General features: G+C 38.0%; 1 protein-coding gene across 1 annotated transcript in view; it reads left to right on the top strand.

The window, feature by feature from the left end:
* LOC107575253 (alpha-tectorin-like) overlaps positions 1 to 19,201 on the top strand; it is a 31,650-nt gene that overhangs the window by 8,356 nt on the left and 4,093 nt on the right. The window contains exons 7-30 of the mRNA XM_016261666.1: positions 3,567 to 3,923; positions 4,537 to 4,926; positions 5,021 to 5,092; positions 5,826 to 6,266; positions 6,880 to 7,269; positions 7,364 to 7,435; positions 8,965 to 9,357; positions 9,482 to 9,880; positions 9,975 to 10,064; positions 10,989 to 11,239; positions 11,287 to 11,409; positions 11,490 to 12,069; positions 12,187 to 12,770; positions 12,873 to 13,437; positions 13,544 to 14,148; positions 14,269 to 14,839; positions 14,985 to 15,190; positions 15,359 to 15,568; positions 15,940 to 16,128; positions 16,223 to 16,512; positions 16,833 to 17,104; positions 17,671 to 17,790; positions 17,899 to 18,083; positions 18,295 to 18,452. Of these exons, the coding sequence (XP_016117152.1) occupies positions 3,567 to 3,923; positions 4,537 to 4,926; positions 5,021 to 5,092; positions 5,826 to 6,266; positions 6,880 to 7,269; positions 7,364 to 7,435; positions 8,965 to 9,357; positions 9,482 to 9,880; positions 9,975 to 10,064; positions 10,989 to 11,239; positions 11,287 to 11,409; positions 11,490 to 12,069; positions 12,187 to 12,770; positions 12,873 to 13,437; positions 13,544 to 14,148; positions 14,269 to 14,839; positions 14,985 to 15,190; positions 15,359 to 15,568; positions 15,940 to 16,128; positions 16,223 to 16,512; positions 16,833 to 17,104; positions 17,671 to 17,790; positions 17,899 to 18,083; positions 18,295 to 18,452 (7,513 nt within the window). The remainder of the gene's footprint in view (positions 1 to 3,566; positions 3,924 to 4,536; positions 4,927 to 5,020; positions 5,093 to 5,825; positions 6,267 to 6,879; positions 7,270 to 7,363; positions 7,436 to 8,964; positions 9,358 to 9,481; positions 9,881 to 9,974; positions 10,065 to 10,988; positions 11,240 to 11,286; positions 11,410 to 11,489; positions 12,070 to 12,186; positions 12,771 to 12,872; positions 13,438 to 13,543; positions 14,149 to 14,268; positions 14,840 to 14,984; positions 15,191 to 15,358; positions 15,569 to 15,939; positions 16,129 to 16,222; positions 16,513 to 16,832; positions 17,105 to 17,670; positions 17,791 to 17,898; positions 18,084 to 18,294; positions 18,453 to 19,201) is intronic.

The raw sequence follows: 19,201 nt of genomic DNA, 5'->3' as shown, positions 1-19,201 counted from the left end.
TAAAATGTATTTATGGTAACACTTGAGATTAGGGAACACTATTAACTAGTTGGTTATCAGCATGCATATTACTAGCATATTGGCTGTTTCTTAGTAATTATAAGGCACATATGAATGCCTTATTCTGCATGACCATTTTCTAGACCCCTTAACCCTACACCATACCTTAACATAACTACTACAACAACTACCTTACTCACTATCAATAAGAAGCAATTAGGAGTTTACTGAGGGAAAACTCTTAGTTAAGTTAATACTGAACATGTTCCCTAATCTAAATCTTATTTTGCAATGAAAGTGGCATCTTTTATGCATGAACTTTTTGCTTCACTATTACACTGTCATGCTGTGAATGAATTAAGAGTCTCGTGATGTTTACTATATTTACTGGTTGAGATTTGCACTTGTGAAGCTCCTCATTGAAATATACAGTAACTTGCTTGTTTTGATTTATTAATATAAAACATGTTCTTAGTACCAGAAGCCTCAAACCAGTCCATCCCATCAGTGTCTACAACAACAGAGAGAATCCCACCCATAGAATCCATTACTCCACCAATCACAACCACTGGTAAAGTATTGTCTTGACTCCTATATAGTAACCTCATGAGCAATGATCCATCTAATTTTTTTTCTTGCTGAGCAAAACTTTTCTCTACTGGGCGGACATTTCGGCCACCTGAGCAAAAACATTCTTTATACCAGCGCATATTCTTTATACAGCACGCACACACAAAAAAGTGTGTAACTTTTAACTGTTATTTGCTATTTATATTTGATTTGACCCTTGATGTAACTGAAGGATGCACATTTTAGGTTACCTGAGAAAACATTTTTTACAGTGCTGTTACCAAGAACACAATCTCTATTAAAAATCATAAAAAAAGTTAAATTCTTTATAATAATATAATATTATATTACGTTATATTATATTATATTATATATGCTAATGTAAAATGAAAAATTAAGCAGCACACACAAAAAAGTGTGTAACTTTTAACTGTTATTTGCTATTTATATTTGATTTGACCCTTGATGTAACTGAAGGATGCACATTTTAGGTTACCTGAGAAAACATTTTTTACAGTGCTGTTACCAAGAACACAATCTCTATTAAAAATCATAAAAAAAGTTAAATTCTTTATAATAATATAATATTATATTACGTTATATTATATTATATTATATATGCTAATGTAAAATGAAAAATTAAGCAGATATTATTCATGAATTCCCTTTTTGAGATACATTATTATTAGGTTTATAATATAATATAATTACAATAAAATATATAATATAAAAACAAATTGATTCATTTAAACTGATAGAATAGAAAACAAACTGAAGCATTTAAACTGAGATCTGTCAGCTAAATATTTTCAAAAATTGTGAACGTGAATTCTTATATAGTTATCTAAGTAGAGTTTAGAGTAGTACAGTTTGCACGCTACTACACCTGTGTGTGACTCTAAATGTCTCAGTTTTGTTACTGTTCTGTGCTCATCATCTGCTATTTCCACCACTTAATCAAGCCACTCTTCTGTAAAACATGATGATGTTTTATTTCACATGTCATTGCATTTGCATTGGCTCATGGTGTTGAGTTATTTCGTCCGCAACCACTAACGTATTTGATTTCTACAGTGACTCATTTGACGCACATCATTTCATGATGTGAAACCAAGGGCGGACTGGCCATCTGACATATAGTGCATTTTCCCGGTGGGCCGACGCACTTTTTGGGGCTGATACTTTGACCCATCATGCAGGAACAGATGACTCACTGCGCTGTTCACCTGTGCCTTCTGTCAAGCAATCGCTGCTCAATGGTGAGTTTAAAAGTTGATCAAACACTAAATATCTAAATATAATGTCTATGATGGTGAGGTTAAAGAGTTGCTAAACTACTTATTTTGGCCGCCCTCTGCTGGACACTTTGTGCGCTACGGTTTCATGTTTTCTGTGTTTTTTTGTTTTGTTTTTCTCTCTTTATCTGGTCAAGTTTTTTCTTCTTCTTACACTTAGAAAAAGGTTCATTATTTTTGTAATTTTGTGTTAAATAGACCAAACACAAATGGTTTGGAATTTTTGTCAATTGTGACATGCATTCCAAACTGGCAAATTCTGTGGTCAGTCCATTTTATGATGCATGTAGGTTCAGCAGATCACCAATGATTAGCAGTTGCCATAATTACAATAATAATCATATATATTTACATAACCATCCAAACGGTCAGGCTTTTTGGGACAAAATGGGCTAAATTTTAAGAATAACTTATAAGAAAAAATATTTTATTATTATTATTTTTTTATTATTATTTTTGTTTTGACTATAAAACGTGTTTTAGACAACAGAAAAAAATATATTCAACTTGAAAAGTCAGGTTTGGCTCATTAGACAATTTTATTTCTCACAATTGTGACCTTATTTCTCAGAATTCCAACTTTACATCTTACAACTATGAGATTATTTAGTAACTGACAATTTATACAGTATATATTAATATGTGTTACAATTTAGAAATGCCATGGTCTTCCATTCAAATGTCTTTCATACCATTGAAAAACGTTCTAAATTGTTGATTTATGTCTGAATTTCACTGTATTAAAGTACTATATGTCAGGAAGACTCAGCTTGGACTCAGATGCAGATTTAAATGTCAGGTTTGCTAAAAACATTTATATAGAAATGCCTTGAAGTCAAAATCAGACAAGAAATCACATTAAAGAACGAACAAACTAATAAGGTTGGAAAGATGTGGCTGAGCGTCACTGAAGAAAGCAGGTAAATATACCTGTAGATAATGAGATGATGAGCAGGTGAAATGGGTGGAGTAACAGGTTATGTTAACAGGTTATGTTAGTAACAGATGATCCATGATAGACAGCAGAACAATAACACTAGACTTCACCTGCTGGACAGAGCAGAAACAGCAGCACCTGAAAACAGACCAGAGAGAATGATAGTAGACGTGATCGCTATAATCACATTTTTAAGGAAATTGTACATTGTTACATACTGGATACATACTTTGATACTTTGTACTTTGATTACATACCAGAGCAAGTGCTCAATTTATTCAATATTTTCACTTTATGGTGTCAATAAACATTTACATTTTCTTTTATTCAAAGCCTCAGTACTTTTAGAAAATAAATGTTTCCTGTACAAATGCAAACATGTGGTACAATAATAAGCATTACAATACAGATATACTATACAACCTATTCAAAATAAATATATATTTTGAGCACACAAAAAACAACCGTACTTTTATATTTTTTTAAGAGCCACATGCCATTCGAGCTAATGGAAGTGAATATAGCTCCTATAAATGAACTGAGATCAAGTTAGTAAATATTTTTAAATTAGTGACAGAATGTTTTAAAAGAGGATACAAGCGCAGTCAATTTATATAATCCCTCCTTAGTATACTATCCCAATATCTTATCATAAAGACACTCATAAATCTTTGTCCTTTTTTATGTCATTATTCTCTCAGAACCTACAACTTCCACCTCTGATCCCTGCTATGATTATACCACTCTTGAGGAATACTGGAGAGACTTAGGACAAAACGCGTATCAGTACTATGGACATGATGACACCCTTGTTGAATGGAGTGGCTGGTATCGGCTGTATTTGAACGGAGAAAGTGCTCAGATGTCCGAGTGGTGTGTGAGTAATACGGGATGTGGTGGTTACACCGGACTATATCTCAGCGGCTCTCATCCAAGAGTTGAGGATGGAGTGGTGACCCGTGAAGTTTTGGGAAGTCATATGTGGTGGTGGTGGGGGTATTCCAATCAGTGTGGAGCCTACAATTCCACATCTATCCAAGTCAAAGCCTGTCCAGGAGATTATTATGTCTATGAATTTGTCAAACCCAACATATCAGCCCCTGGACCTACATATTGTGCAGGTGAAATTTGAACTCTTTTTCTTTTCAAAATGTTGTGATTTTTTTTATGTAAGTATCAAGAGTTAATGGTCTGATTATTAGATAATTTAACATACATTTTAATTTATTATTTTATTAAGTTAAACCTGGTTTAACCAGTTAGAATCAGTGCAGTCCATTACACATTCTGTAGGCTACTCTGTAATTCTCCCCACACTCTCATAGCACTCTCCTACTGTAGCTCTCATGTTAGTTGTAACACAGTTCCTCAAATCTCACAACTCTAGACGAACCAATAACAGCTCCTTTCTACTGTAAGTTATGTAAATTTCAACTGTAAGTGTGTTTTGCCATGTTATTAATGATAATACATAATCACTAAATTACTCCATTCTTAATGAATATCTCTACATAATTTACCTGTCCTCCACCTAAAAATGAATCAAAACAGTTTTTGTTGTTGTTGTTGTTTAAATATTAGGCTCTATGTGTGTCAGTCTAAATACCCGTTTACATAACATCACTTCTTTTGCAGTTTAAATGTATAATTTTTTTCACAATGTAATACTCTAAATTGCCTTCAATGTACAGTAAATACCGTATTTTAACAGTACTTTTAAAAATACCATGACAGTTGCTTTCAGCAGCATCAGCAGTGATCCCTGCTACAACTATGAGTCTCTGGATCGTCCCTGGAGAGCCAACAATGAAAGTGGAGATTACGTTTGTGATGACTCTTTCTCCTGGAATGGCTGGTACCGGCTTTTCTACTATGGAATGAACATCCAGATGCCAGAAACCTGTGTTAGTTCATACAGCTGTAACACATACATCAATCTGTGGCTCAATGGTCCTCACCCTCAGATAGAGGATGGAGTGGTTATCAGAGAGGTCTGTGGTAATTATTATTGGAGTGGCTGCTGTGATTACAAGACAAACCCCATCAGAGTGAAAGCGTGTCCAGGAAATTACTATGTCTATGAACTTGTGAAACCACAAATCGGGTGTTCAGGATACTGCACAGGTACCTTGCTTTTTACCACTTTTTAAAACCACTTTCCACTTTCTTAAACCTTTTAAAATGATCTCAGCCATGTCTTGAATGTCCTTCTTTGTAGATGTCAGCACTATTTCACAGTTGGCTTATACTGTAAGTCCAGATATAATCACTGGATCCAGCATCACCTTGAGTAAGTTATATATGTATGTTTAAATTTTTAAAATGCATTTATGATAACACTTGAGATTAGGGAACACTAAGGTGAAATGGGTGGAGTAACAGGTTATGTTAACAGGTTATGTTAGTAACAGATGATCCATGATAGACAGCAGAACAATAACACTAGACTTCACCTGCTGGACAGAGCAGAAACAGCAGCACCTGAAAACAGACCAGAGAGAATGATAGTAGACGTGATAGCTATAATCACATTTTTAAGGAAATTGTACATTGTTACATACTGGATACATACTTTGATACTTTGTACTTTGATTACATACCAGAGCAAGTGCTCAATTTATTCAATATTTTCACTTTATGGTGTCAATAAACATTTACATTTTCTTTTATTCAAAGCCTCAGTACTTTTAGAAAATAAATGTTTCCTGTACAAATGCAAACATGTGGTACAATAATAAGCATTACAATACAGATATACTATACAACCTATTCAAAATAAATATATATTTTGAGCACACAAAAAACAACCGTACTTTTATATTTTTTTAAGAGCCACATGCCATTCGAGCTAATGGAAGTGAATATAGCTCCTATAAATGAACTGAGATCAAGTTAGTAAATATTTTTAAATTAGTGACAGAATGTTTTAAAAGAGGATACAAGCGCAGTCAATTTATATAATCCCTCCTTAGTATACTATCCCAATATCTTATCATAAAGACACTCATAAATCTTTGTCCTTTTTTATGTCATTATTCTCTCAGAACCTACAACTTCCACCTCTGATCCCTGCTATGATTATACCACTCTTGAGGAATACTGGAGAGACTTAGGACAAAACGCGTATCAGTACTATGGACATGATGACACCCTTGTTGAATGGAGTGGCTGGTATCGGCTGTATTTGAACGGAGAAAGTGCTCAGATGTCCGAGTGGTGTGTGAGTAATACGGGATGTGGTGGTTACACCGGACTATATCTCAGCGGCTCTCATCCAAGAGTTGAGGATGGAGTGGTGACCCGTGAAGTTTTGGGAAGTCATATGTGGTGGTGGTGGGGGTATTCCAATCAGTGTGGAGCCTACAATTCCACATCTATCCAAGTCAAAGCCTGTCCAGGAGATTATTATGTCTATGAATTTGTCAAACCCAACATATCAGCCCCTGGACCTACATATTGTGCAGGTGAAATTTGAACTCTTTTTCTTTTCAAAATGTTGTGATTTTTTTTATGTAAGTATCAAGAGTTAATGGTCTGATTATTAGATAATTTAACATACATTTTAATTTATTATTTTATTAAGTTAAACCTGGTTTAACCAGTTAGAATCAGTGCAGTCCATTACACATTCTGTAGGCTACTCTGTAATTCTCCCCACACTCTCATAGCACTCTCCTACTGTAGCTCTCATGTTAGTTGTAACACAGTTCCTCAAATCTCACAACTCTAGACGAACCAATAACAGCTCCTTTCTACTGTAAATTATGTAAATTTCAACTGTAAGTGTGTTTTGCCATGTTATTAATGATAATACATAATCACTAAATTACTCCATTCTTAATGAATATCTCTACATAATTTACCTGTCCTCCACCTAAAAATGAATCAAAACAGTTTTTGTTGTTGTTGTTGTTTAAATATTAGGCTCTATGTGTGTCAGTCTAAATACCCGTTTACATAACATCACTTCTTTTGCAGTTTAAATGTATAATTTTTTTCACAATGTAATACTCTAAATTGCCTTCAATGTACAGTAAATACCGTATTTTAACAGTACTTTTAAAAATACCATGACAGTTGCTTTCAGCAGCATCAGCAGTGATCCCTGCTACAACTATGAGTCTCTGGATCGTCCCTGGAGAGCCAACAATGAAAGTGGAGATTACGTTTGTGATGACTCTTTCTCCTGGAATGGCTGGTACCGGCTTTTCTACTATGGAATGAACATCCAGATGCCAGAAACCTGTGTTAGTTCATACAGCTGTAACACATACATCAATCTGTGGCTCAATGGTCCTCACCCTCAGATAGAGGATGGAGTGGTGATCAGAGAGGTCTGTGGTAATTATTATTGGAGTGGCTGCTGTGATTACAAGACAAACCCCATCAGAGTGAAAGCGTGTCCAGGAAATTACTATGTCTATGAACTTGTGAAACCACAAATCGGGTGTTCAGGATACTGCACAGGTACCTTGCTTTTTACCACTTTTTAAAACCACTTTCCACTTTCTTAAACCTTTTAAAATGATCTCAGCCATGTCTTGAATGTCCTTCTTTGTAGATGTCAGCACTATTTCACAGTTGGCTTATACTGTAAGTCCAGATATAATCACTGGATCCAGCATCACCTTGAGTAAGTTATATATGTATGTTTAAATTTTTAAAATGCATTTATGATAACACTTGAGATTAGGGAACACTATTCCCCATTAACTAATTTCTAATTAGGTTCCATCTTACTAGCATATTGGCTGTTTACTAGAACTTACAAAGCACATATAAATGCATTACTCTGCATAACCAATTTCTAGATCCTATAATTCGACCATATACTGTTAAGACGCCCATGTCTAGGGTTCAAGGGTTACACATAAAAGGAAAATAAAAAGAAGAATGAAAGAATAAAAAAAAGTTGATTTCAAAATAACTTCCTCGGGTTCTTGCTTTTATTGTGAGGTTAGAGGAAAACAAGCTTTGCCAGCAGATAATACAATGAATAAGAACGCAGAAATAATTTCAGGGCTGGGCCAAGCCAAAATAATATACAAAGTAAGCTACTTTAACCCAGAAACTAAATTCCCTATCAGGAACGAAATAAACAAAAGACAATTCAAGAACTTCCCTACACTCTTAAAAATAAAGGTGCTTCAAAAGGTTCTTCAAGCAATGCCAAAGAAGAACCATTTTTAGTTCCACAAAGAACCATTCAGTCAAAGGTTCTTTAAAGAACCATCTCTTTCTTACCTTTTTATAATCTGAAGAACTTATTTTGCCCCAAATAACTTTTTGTGAAACAGAAAGGTTCTTCAGATGTTAAAGGTTCTTTATGGAACCATTTAGACAAAAAGGTTCTTCTATGGCATCGTGAAGCACCTTTATTTTTAAGAGTATAACTCCTTAACTAAACCAAAAACCAGGAGAAAAGTATGTAAAAAAATAAATGGCACCCACCTAACCCTAACCCTAAGTGGTCTAACACACACCCCTAAAAAACATAAACATTATCAATAAGTAAACATTATCAATAGCTCACTCAAGCTTCAACAGATCTTACAATCAAGGTATGATAGCACAATTTCAAAAACATTCAACAAGGTGGCCAACACACTCTACTCTGTCTCTTTACCACCCACTGGGGATGTTGCTCTTCCGTTCCTCTTTTAAAAGATGCCGGCATTGCCCGTCACCTACCACTGTGCACTCTGGTGGCACATCTAAACATCTTAAGGCTGGCCACCCTGTGAAAAACGGGACAGGAGAAAAAACAAAAAAACAAAAGGGAAAGATAGCAACAACATCAAAGAGAGAAAGAAACACACATATGCAGCAGCACCAATACAGCCTCAGGCGTAACAATACCTAAACATGACTACTACAACAATGACCTTAATTATTATTAATAAGCAGTAGGAATTAGGAGTTTATTTCGGGAAAACTTTTAATACTTAATGTGTTCCCTAATCTAAAGTGTTAACGTATTTATTTATTTAGCAATGAAAGTAGCACCTTTTATGCATTAACTTTAGCTTCACTATCACACAGTTATGCTGTGAACAATTTAACAATCTCTTGATTGCTACTGTCTTTTACTGGTAGAGATTTGCACTTATGAAGTTCTTCAGTGAAGTATAACTTGTTTGTTTTGGTCTCTCACTAACACAGATTATGACCCGTGCGAAAACTACAACATAGTCAATAACCACTGGAGAAGCACACTCAATTACTGGTCTATGTATGGATACATCTCTGATCATGATGACACTCGTGTAGAATGGGATGGCTGGTATCGACTCTTCATTAATGAGTCGAGTGCTCAGATGCCTGAGTCGTGTTTTTATTATATGTCATGTGGAGGTTTCAGTTCTCTGTATCTTGGTGGCTCTCATCCTGAGCTAGAAGATGGAGTTGTTACTCGTGAAATTTACGGCTCTCGCCATTATCAGTGCAGTCACTACAGATCTGAACCAATCCAAGTTAAAGCTTGTCCAGGAAATTATTATGTCTACAAATTTACCAGACCAACTCTTTCAATCCCAGCTCCTGTATATTGTGCAGGTGTTGTGTACTTTCATTCATCATTATATCTGACATGCTTATTATCAATTATACTGTTGGTTTTCATATTATTATATTGAATAAATTAAATCTGATGTATGTAATGCTCTCTTTTTCATAATAGTACCTTTCACCACCCCAAGTGTCGACCCCTGCTACACATACAGCATTCTAGATGAGCCCTGGAGAGCCACTGATAACTCCTATTATAATAACAATTACTACTATGGCATGTGTGATTATAATGTGGAGTGGAATGGCTGGTACAGACTGTTCTACAATGGTCAAAATGCCCACATGCCAGAATCATGTGTTAATTATGGTATGTGTGGCACTGAATACCCACTGTCACTAAACGGCACTCATCCACAGCTGGAAGATGGAGTGGTCACCCGTCAGGTCTGTCTCCCATGGGGTGACTGCTGTACTTACAAATCCCACCCTATAAGAGTCAAAGCCTGTCCTGGAAATTACTATGTTTATGAGTTTGTCAAGCCAATGTTTTGTGGAGCTTACTGTGTAGGTAAGTATTTACTCATATGTAATTTATTCATTTACTTTTCTGAGTTTTGTTTACAAATTATTTACTGAGATTACATTTTTTTTCTTAATACCAGAAGCCTCAAACCAGTCCATCGCATCAGTGTCTACAACAACTGAGACAATCCCACCCATAGAATCCATTACTCCACCAATCACAACCACTGGTAAAGTATTGTCTTGTTTAATTTATAAACCTTCATGAGTTTCTTTTTGCACATATTTTCATTACACACAGTCTCTTAAAATTGTTCTGTTTCTGTTGCGTTAAACACAAATGTACAGCTAAATTGACTTAATATGAGTAAAGCTCACATAAAAATTTGTAATGCAGCTCACAAAATGACAATGCAATATAAATGAGAAGGAAAGGACAGCAGTTGTCTAAAGACTCTCTGTGGTACTTGACTGATTCTGTTGCTTCTCTAACTCTATATATTACAGTATATATAGACTTTTACAGATGGTTAATCAAGTAAAGTACTGAAGAACCAACGTGTTGTTTTATTCACAATGAAAACTAACACCAGTTTCTCAGACTTCTTTAGACTCCTTTCATATCCTCAAACTGTTTGCAGACTCCAACAATCAGAGGCAGGAAATAACCTAATGGCATGTATACTCATGGATAAAAGATAAAAGTCAGAGGGAAAATTGATAGCATTTCAAGTTTATTTATTGATAGAATTGAATAGAGTTTATTGTCATAGCTGATTTGGCACAAAGACATTTTTTTTTCCATGATAGGACCCCTGATAAGTGGTCTATATGCAGAACACCACACACAAATCCCTTATTGCAAAAAAGAGGTGAATTGTGTTTTCATTTTGATCTTTTCGAGGTCATGTTTTTCAATTGTGAAAGAGCTCATTGCTGGCATCTTAAATCATGTTTTTTTCACAGCAAAATAAAAGATGTTCAAACTCAAGAGAAACTATCTTCAGCTTTGAATAACTTAATGCACAAGAGTAACAGGGAGCTTAAGGAAAGAGCATTGTGAAGATTTCATACCACTACTTCAGTTGTACAAAAAATATATAACAATAATTTAGTCAGAAACATTTATGTTTTTAATGTTTCCATTTCACCAGCTCCACCTGTCGACCCCTGCTACAACTACAATGACCTGGATGATCTATGGAGAGCCACCAACAATCAACATTCCTCTCAAATAATGTGTGACTCTTGGGTCAGCTGGAATGGCTGGTACCGTCTCTTCATTCAGGGTCAAAGCGTTCAGATGCCAGACACATGTGTTGATGAGTTGAGTTGTGGCACTCATGCTCCACTGTGGCTGAACGGAGGACATCCAACAGTTGAGGATGGAGTGGTCACTCGAGATGTATGCGGTCACTGGAGCAATAACTGCTGCTATTTCCAATCCAATACTATCGCATTGAGGGAAAAAATGAGCATCGGGGTAGCACACATGTGTCATGGACTCGAATGGTCAGAGTATTTGTCTATAATGAAGAAATTGAACTGGTTAAAGATCACTATTATGAAGCAAAGGTAAGTATCACTGTTTTGCTGTAATACTGAGTTCAGCCATCCTTCCATTTTCCTAATTTCTTTTTGTCAACATTGTCAAGGTTAATGGGACCTTTATAGCAACACCCTTCACCCTCCGCAATGGCTCCATCCAAGTCTATCAGTCAGGTTTTTCCTTGGCCATCAGCACAGATTTTGGTCTCCTAGTTACATATGATGCATATAGCTACGTCACCATCTCTGTACCTTATGACTACCAGAATGCCACATGTGGTCTGTGTGGTAACTATAACTTACATCCTGAAGATGACTTCCGTTCAATCTCTGGGGAGATCTTGAGCTCGGATGTTGACTTTGCCAACTCTTGGAAGGTAGAGGGAGACACAGATCCCGAATGCCATGATGTCAGCTGCACAGGTCTAGGTTGTGCGGTTTGTACCGCCAATGAAATGAGCCTTTACAGTGACACAAACCACTGTGGGATACTAGGAGATGTTTCGGGGCCTTTTGCATCTTGCCACTCTGTGTTTTCGCCACAGACCTACATAGAGAACTGTGTCTATGATCTTTGCTTAGGAGGAGGGTACCAGCCGATTCTGTGCCAGGCTCTCAATGTGTATTCTGCCCAATGCCAACAGCAGGGTGTACAACTAGGGCAGTGGAGACAACCAGGCTTTTGTGGTAAGTGCCTTGTTATGTCTTCATGTTTTCATTCAACTTTGTGTAACTGAAATAACTGTGCAGTGTGAAAGATCAAAGAGTTTGATGCATATTCTTACTTCTGCCCTCCATATCCAGAGATTCAATGTCCTGAGCACAGCCATTTTGAGTCCCAAGGAACAAGCTGCCCTGCAACATGCAGCAACCCCTCTGCCCCAATAAACTGCCCCCTGCCCAATCAGGAGAGCTGTATTTGTGATGATGGATACATATTCAGCGCTGGGCAATGTGTGCCTGAAGCAAACTGTGGCTGCGTCTTTGAGGGCTTCTATTACTCTGAGGGACAGTCAGTAGTGTTGGGCGAGGACTGTGGAAGGCTATGCATTTGCAATAGCAGGTCAATGTTGTGCGCTCAGCACCAGTGTGGTCCAGCTGAAGTGTGTGGACTCCATAATGGTGTAAGGGGTTGCAGACCCATCAGTTATGGTACCTGTTCAGTTGAAAGCCTGGGTTCATACCACACCTTTGATGGACAAACTTTCAGATACCCAGGAGCTTGTGCACTGACCCTGGCAAGAGTTATGGGGCCATCCCAACTGACATACTTTGTATTAACAGTTGAGAAAGTACCCAGAGGCCTTCAAGACTTTTCCAGGTTCCTGAAGTTTGAGGCAGGAGGAACTCATGTTTCCATTGAATTGGGAGAAGGTAGCAATGTACAGGTTAGCCAAAATGTTTTTTTTCCTCAGCCTTGTATTAAGAGTCATTTAACCATTATCTCAAACTCAAATGCTAGATCAAATTCAGACTTTTTTTCTCCTCAGGTGGATGGACAGATGGTTGGTCTACCTATCAGTGTTGGTTCCAGTCAAATCCATATCTATCACAGCAGTGCAAGAGGTTTTGTTTTGGAGACAAACTTTGGAGTGACTGTTAGAGCTGATTGGCCCCACATTGTTCGAATCACTGCGCCAACCACTTACAATGGTACACTTGGAGGTCTGTGTGGGAACTTGAATGGAAACATTGAAGATGAATTCTACAGCCCGGATGGTGTCCTGCTGGATGACTCCCAGCTTTTTGCAGACAGCTGGCGTGATGGATCCCTGTCAGCCCACTGTGAGGACCCAACTGACATGTGGGAACCAGATCATTATCAGAACAGGAGCGAGTTCAGAGAGCGCTGCAGCATCATGGCCATGAATGATGGACCATTTGCTGAGTGTAGCAGAACACTAGACCCTTGGCAACGGATTGAAGATTGCATTCAGATGCTGGAGCAGACGGCCGGTGCCAGGGAGGCTCTATGTGAGGCCCTGCGAGGCTATACACTGCACTGCCAACAGAATGGCATCGCAGTCGGAGAGTGGATGAGTATCACCCACTGTGGTTAGTATCTTGTAATATGATAAGATTTTCAGAATTGAAACTATATATCTCCTTCAAAGTGCTGATCATTCATTGCCATTTCCATGTTTTATCTTAAACCTCCCAGATCCAAACTGTCCAGCAAATACCCATTTCGAATTGTGTGGCACATCCTGTCCTGCATCCTGCCCTAGCCTCTCATTTCCCTTCCAGTGCACGCTGCCATGCCAGGGGGGATGCCAGTGCAATGATGGACTGGTGCTGGATGGAGATCGCTGTGTTTACCCCACTGGCTGCGGCTGCCGCTATGATGGGCGTTATCGGCAGCCTGGAGAGCAGTTCTGGCATGGTGAAGAGTGTCAGTTCCTTTGTGTCTGTGATGGAATCACTGGAAATGTCCGTTGCACACCATCATCTTGCAGTGAACAGGAGATCTGCCGTGTGGTGGAGGGGGAGTATGGCTGCCATCCTCATCCACATGGTAGCTGTTATGCTTCAGGAGACCCCCATTATAAGTCTTTTGATGGAACCTATTTTGACTTTCAAGGCAGATGCCGATACGTGCTGGCCAAAGTATGTGATGATACTCGTGGTCTACCGCACTTCCAGGTGGATGCAAGAAATGATGGCTGGCATGAATGGCCAGTGTCAATAACTGTCGAAGTTTTTGTCAATGTCTCAGGGCACCTTGTGCACATGTCACAGGACATGAACGGTTATTCTGCTGTTAAGGTAAACTGTTCAAACTCACTGTAATTTGCCATGGAGTATATGTGATATGAAAAAACATTATTGTTCTAATTATTCATTGGATTGCACTGTATAAACCATCTCCACTTTTCCTTCAACCAGGTTGATGAAGAGATCAGAAACCTTCCCGTCTACCTTGACTCTGGTCGGGTCTCTGTCTACTCCACAGGACAGTTTATATATGTCTCAACTGACTATGGTTTCGGTGTCAGTTATGGTGGTTCCTGGGAGTTAAACATTGTTGTGCCAGCAGACTACAATGGAGTTGTTTGTGGCATTTGTGGCAACTTCAATGGCCTTCCCGAGGATGACTTCCTCACTCCTTCAGGTGATCTGGCACATTCAGCAGACCAGTTTGGGGCAGAATGGATGGTTGCGGATGACATGTCATACAATCATGACTGTGGAGGCGGTGATATTCCTGGCTATTGCCAAGATGAGAGCACAACTCTAATCTCACAAGCCTTGTGTGAGATCATCAGGGACAGTCAGGGTCCCTTTAGCTTCTGCCATGGTTCTGTTGATCCACAGGCCTACTTTAATAACTGTGTGTTTGATGTGTGCATTTCTGAGAACAGTAATGATGTCTTGTGTCACTCTGTCCAAGCCTATGTGAGTGCTTGTCAATCTGCCAATACTGTTGTCTATCCCTGGAGAGAAAATGTATCCTGTGGTAAGTATGTAAAATATGTAAAAATACCAACCACAGATTAATTTGTTTTCTTTATTCAAGGTGTTTCCCCTTTTATTTCAAAGATGCCATATTGTACATGCTATTAATTGCATTCTACAAATACATTTTGTTGTTGCATTTCCAGTCATGGACTGCTCCTCAAACATCCCAAACAGCCATTATGAGGTGTGTGGCACAGACTGTAGCCATACATGTGCCAGCAGCATTGATGCTAGTTGTGAACACACATGCTCAGAAGGTTGTTTCTGTGATGAGGAATTTGTGAGGAGTGGAGGACTCTGTGTACCAGTGGAGCAATGTGGCTGCTTGTATGATGGATTCTACTATAATGTAAGGATCTAAGCATTACCTTTTCGTCTAAGTATTATCACATGGGGCAAAGGATAATGAGGCACACAGCCTTATGATGATGCTGTACCTTGATGTTTTTTTTGTAGGTGAAAATACTCATTGACATTATGTTATGAAAATGTAAAGTTCATCATTATCATTTTATAGATTGGTGAACAGTTCTGGGATTCAACATGTTCCCAACGCTGTCAGTGTTTTGCTCCAAATGATCTACGCTGCTCTGCATCTGTCTGCCCATCGACCATGGATTGTGCGGTCAGAAATGGACATCGTGACTGCTACAGTCCAATGTCCACCTGCACAGTCTGGGGTGACCCCCACTACATCACCTTTGATGGAGCTGTGGCCCACTTTCAGGTATGAATTAGAAAACTCTGCTATTTTTGTACATAATTACCTTAACTGTTGTTTTGTGACCCAGTTGTAGGGGACAACTGACTTAGCAGTCAAGTTTATTTAAAGGAGGGTTATAAGGGTTATTGGTGTTAAACTATCTAAACAAATTTGACTGCAAATATACTTATATACTATACAAATATACTAATAAAATGTACTATACAAATTCACTTTTATTATTAATTATTATTAATATTTTTCATAGCACTGGAAATTCTTTGATTTATGAATCTATCTAATGTCTTACAAGACATTTCTGGCTGTGAAGTTGCAGCTGTGTGGCAAATGAAAGAAATTATGAAGACTATGTGCATTGTGTTATTTTCTATTAGGGAACTTGTTCATATGAGATTGCTCAGACCTGTGGTAATGTAACTGACAATGATCTGGAGTTCCGTGTGGTGGCCACCAACAGGCACCGTGGGAACATGGTGGTATCATTTGTGTCTGCAGTGGATGTTTGGTTGTCTCAGCATGGACAACAGATGCACATCACAATTGGGCAGAACAGGAGAGTTAAAGTAAGTCAATGTAAATTCAAATCATGTCAATGTAAATATATTTTCTTTCATTTTCTCTCGTTAGAGATGTTGAAATTTTCTGATTTCCCTCTAGGTTGATGGGAATGCCATCGACACACCAGCATATCAAAACAATGATCTTGTAGAGATACGTGAGGAGCAGGGATTCATAATTCTAAATGCTTTCAATGAATTCATTGTCCATTTTGATGGACTTAGCAGCCTTCTAGTCAGAGTGAGTGAAAGATTCTATGGCTCTCTATGCGGAATGTGTGGAAATTTCAACGGTAATCCTGCAGATGACAAAGTGCTGCCCAGTGGAGACCCCGCTCCTGATGATGATTCCTTTGGCCACAGCTGGCAATCAGACACCAGCATTCCAGGGTAAGAACCATGAGACTTTAGGACAGTTGTTTTTACCTGGTGGGTCATGATGAAAAAAAAAATGTTTCTCAGGTTTTGATAGAGCACTGGACAGGGAAAAAGATTCAAAGGTTTATGTCTTTTCTTTTGTTTACTTTTAGTATTGTATAGAGTTACCACACAATGTCCATTGTAAAAACAAGTTGAGAGTCACTGCTTTTGGTTAAAATACGCAAAAGTAGCAAATTATGTTTGTTGTTCACCTGTGAACTCTTTCTTTGTCCAAGTGATGAAATAGTGTAAGCATTTAACTAAACTTCGTTTTGTCATGTATTCTTCAGTTGTGGTGCCAGAGACCAGACTGGGAATGCTGATGAGTGTCCATCCAGGCAGAGATACTCTGATCTCTGTAGCATTATCACCAACACCACTGGCCCCTTCCAGAACTGCCATCTTCATGTTGACCCTGCACCTTACTACTACTCTTGTGTGTATGATCTGTGTCTGTACACACGTGCTAATGGCATGTTATGCTCAGCTGTTGAGGCCTATGAGACAGCTTGTGCCATCTTAGAGATACAGATCCCAGAATGGCGCTCGGGTCTGCGGTGTGGTAAGCCAAAATAACATTTCAGCACAGATTATTTTGTGGTCTTGTCACCAGTGTTGCAAAAAAAAAAAAACATGCAGCTGCACTACCAACTACTATGACAAACTGCTTCCAAATGATTCAGTGCATGAAAGAGCTGTGATTCATGAACTGATTTCCACCTAACCTGTCACTAATCCGACATCACTCGTTCTTAAGAGCAATTTCACAGCTAACATAGACTTAGACATATAGAGGGTGTTTATATAGATAATTTTAAGGTAAAGTAATAAAATCCCCCAGCAATTTAATTCTAATGGTCAAATGTTAAAAGTCTGTTTAAAAAAAAAACCTGACTAATAGGCTATTATTTGTGTATCTCAGTGGGAAAATTATTGAAACTATGAAATGCACTTTAAATCACTAGGGGAAAAAATAAATACATAAATATATATATATATATATATATATATATATAATTACCTTGAGGATTGTTGAGCAATACTCATTCAGGGGGCTCAGAATGTTGAGCTCTCTTATTATGACTCAATGTCTTTGTGTTATATTTCATCTATCTCTGCTTTTCTTAGATGTGAGAGATCGCTGCTCTGAGCTCAGCTGCTCTGAGGATGAGTGGTGTGGGAAGAAAAGTGGTGTTTATGGCTGTTTGTGTAACGATGACCTACCCAGACCAGAAGCTGACTCTTTTGGTTGGTAACATTCCACAACAAAATATAATACATTCTTTTTTTTTGGTCATTTTTACATTTGATTTTTTAATAATTCCGACAATCATTTGATTGTTTTTATTCTCTCAGATTTCTCAGAAACCTGTGAAAGCAGCTCTGGCTCCATGTCTGTGTCTCGCTGTCAGCTCTTTGAGGCTGGTTTTCCAGCTGACGTGTTACACCTCAATGATTCCAGCTGCAAAGGAACGGTCCGGAATGGCAGAGTGGAATTCCATTTTGATAACGATGAACACATTTGTGGCACAAATCTTCTGGTAGGATATATTATGTATAATCTATTCAAATACACCATCCCAAACATTTGTAGTGTCTGATAGAACCAATAGAGTTGAATTGACTGATACTTTTTGAACTTTTTGGGGTTTTATATTTAATAATAATAATAATAATAATAATAAAATAATAAAAGTTTTTATTGTTTTCAATTCAGTCTAAATGTCAAAATGTTATACATGTGGTCCACAGGCCAACGGCACCCACTTCATCTATAGTAACTTTATTCTGGGGACACCGAGGTCAGAAGGCCTCATCAGCAGAGATAAAATTCTTAAGCTTTCTTTCAGCTGTGTTTATCCTCAAACACAAACACTTTCCATGAATGTGGAAATCAACCCACTGGAGAGGTGCGAGTCAAATATAAATTCTGATTCCAGCTGTGCTATTTTATTAAAGGAGTAGCATTTTAGCCATTAATCAGAGTAGATTTAACACAGGTCTATCCATTATTTCAACAGTGTTGTGCACAGGACTCTTCCCGCTGGTGAAGGCAGATATCAGGTTCGGATGATTCCATATGAGGATGATGAGTTTACTCGGCCCTTCACTGGTAAAGTGGATGCAGAGCTCGAACAGAAGATGAATGTGGAAGTTCGTGTCGAGGGGGTTGACAGCCACCAGTTTGCCCTGGTGATGGAGACGTGTTGGGCTACACCTGTGAATGATCCTGATCACAGTCTCCGCTGGGATCTCATCGTCAGAGAGTAAAGCAATGTTGTTTTATCTATTCTTTAAAGCTCTTAACTCACTAACATTTAAAAAAAATAAAATGCGAAAATAAAAAAATGCGCATAGACTGAATAAATAATATGCCATATCCCTTTAGGATGACCTCACATATTATCTTTCAGTATTGCTGTACTAATGCAAAGAATTCCATTTATTTATTGTACATAGAATGCAAATGTGTGATGATTTACAGGAAATCAGTTTTTAGTTGACTGTCTTTCAATTTAAACAATTTGATTTGTTGATGGTCATTGTTAATATTCTCAGGTGTCCCAATCCAAATGACGACACAGTGGAGCTGCTGCAGAACGGCGTCTCGACATCCAGCCGTTTCTCCTTCAGGATGTTTATCTTCACTGCAAACTCC

Source organism: Sinocyclocheilus grahami, unplaced genomic scaffold (assembly GCF_001515645.1).
Source record: "Sinocyclocheilus grahami isolate Dianchi unplaced genomic scaffold, SAMN03320097.WGS_v1.1 scaffold2529.1, whole genome shotgun sequence".
In the NCBI taxonomy this organism is placed as follows: Eukaryota; Metazoa; Chordata; class Actinopteri; order Cypriniformes; family Cyprinidae; genus Sinocyclocheilus; species Sinocyclocheilus grahami.
This window is presented reverse-complemented; position numbering and strand designations above follow the sequence as displayed.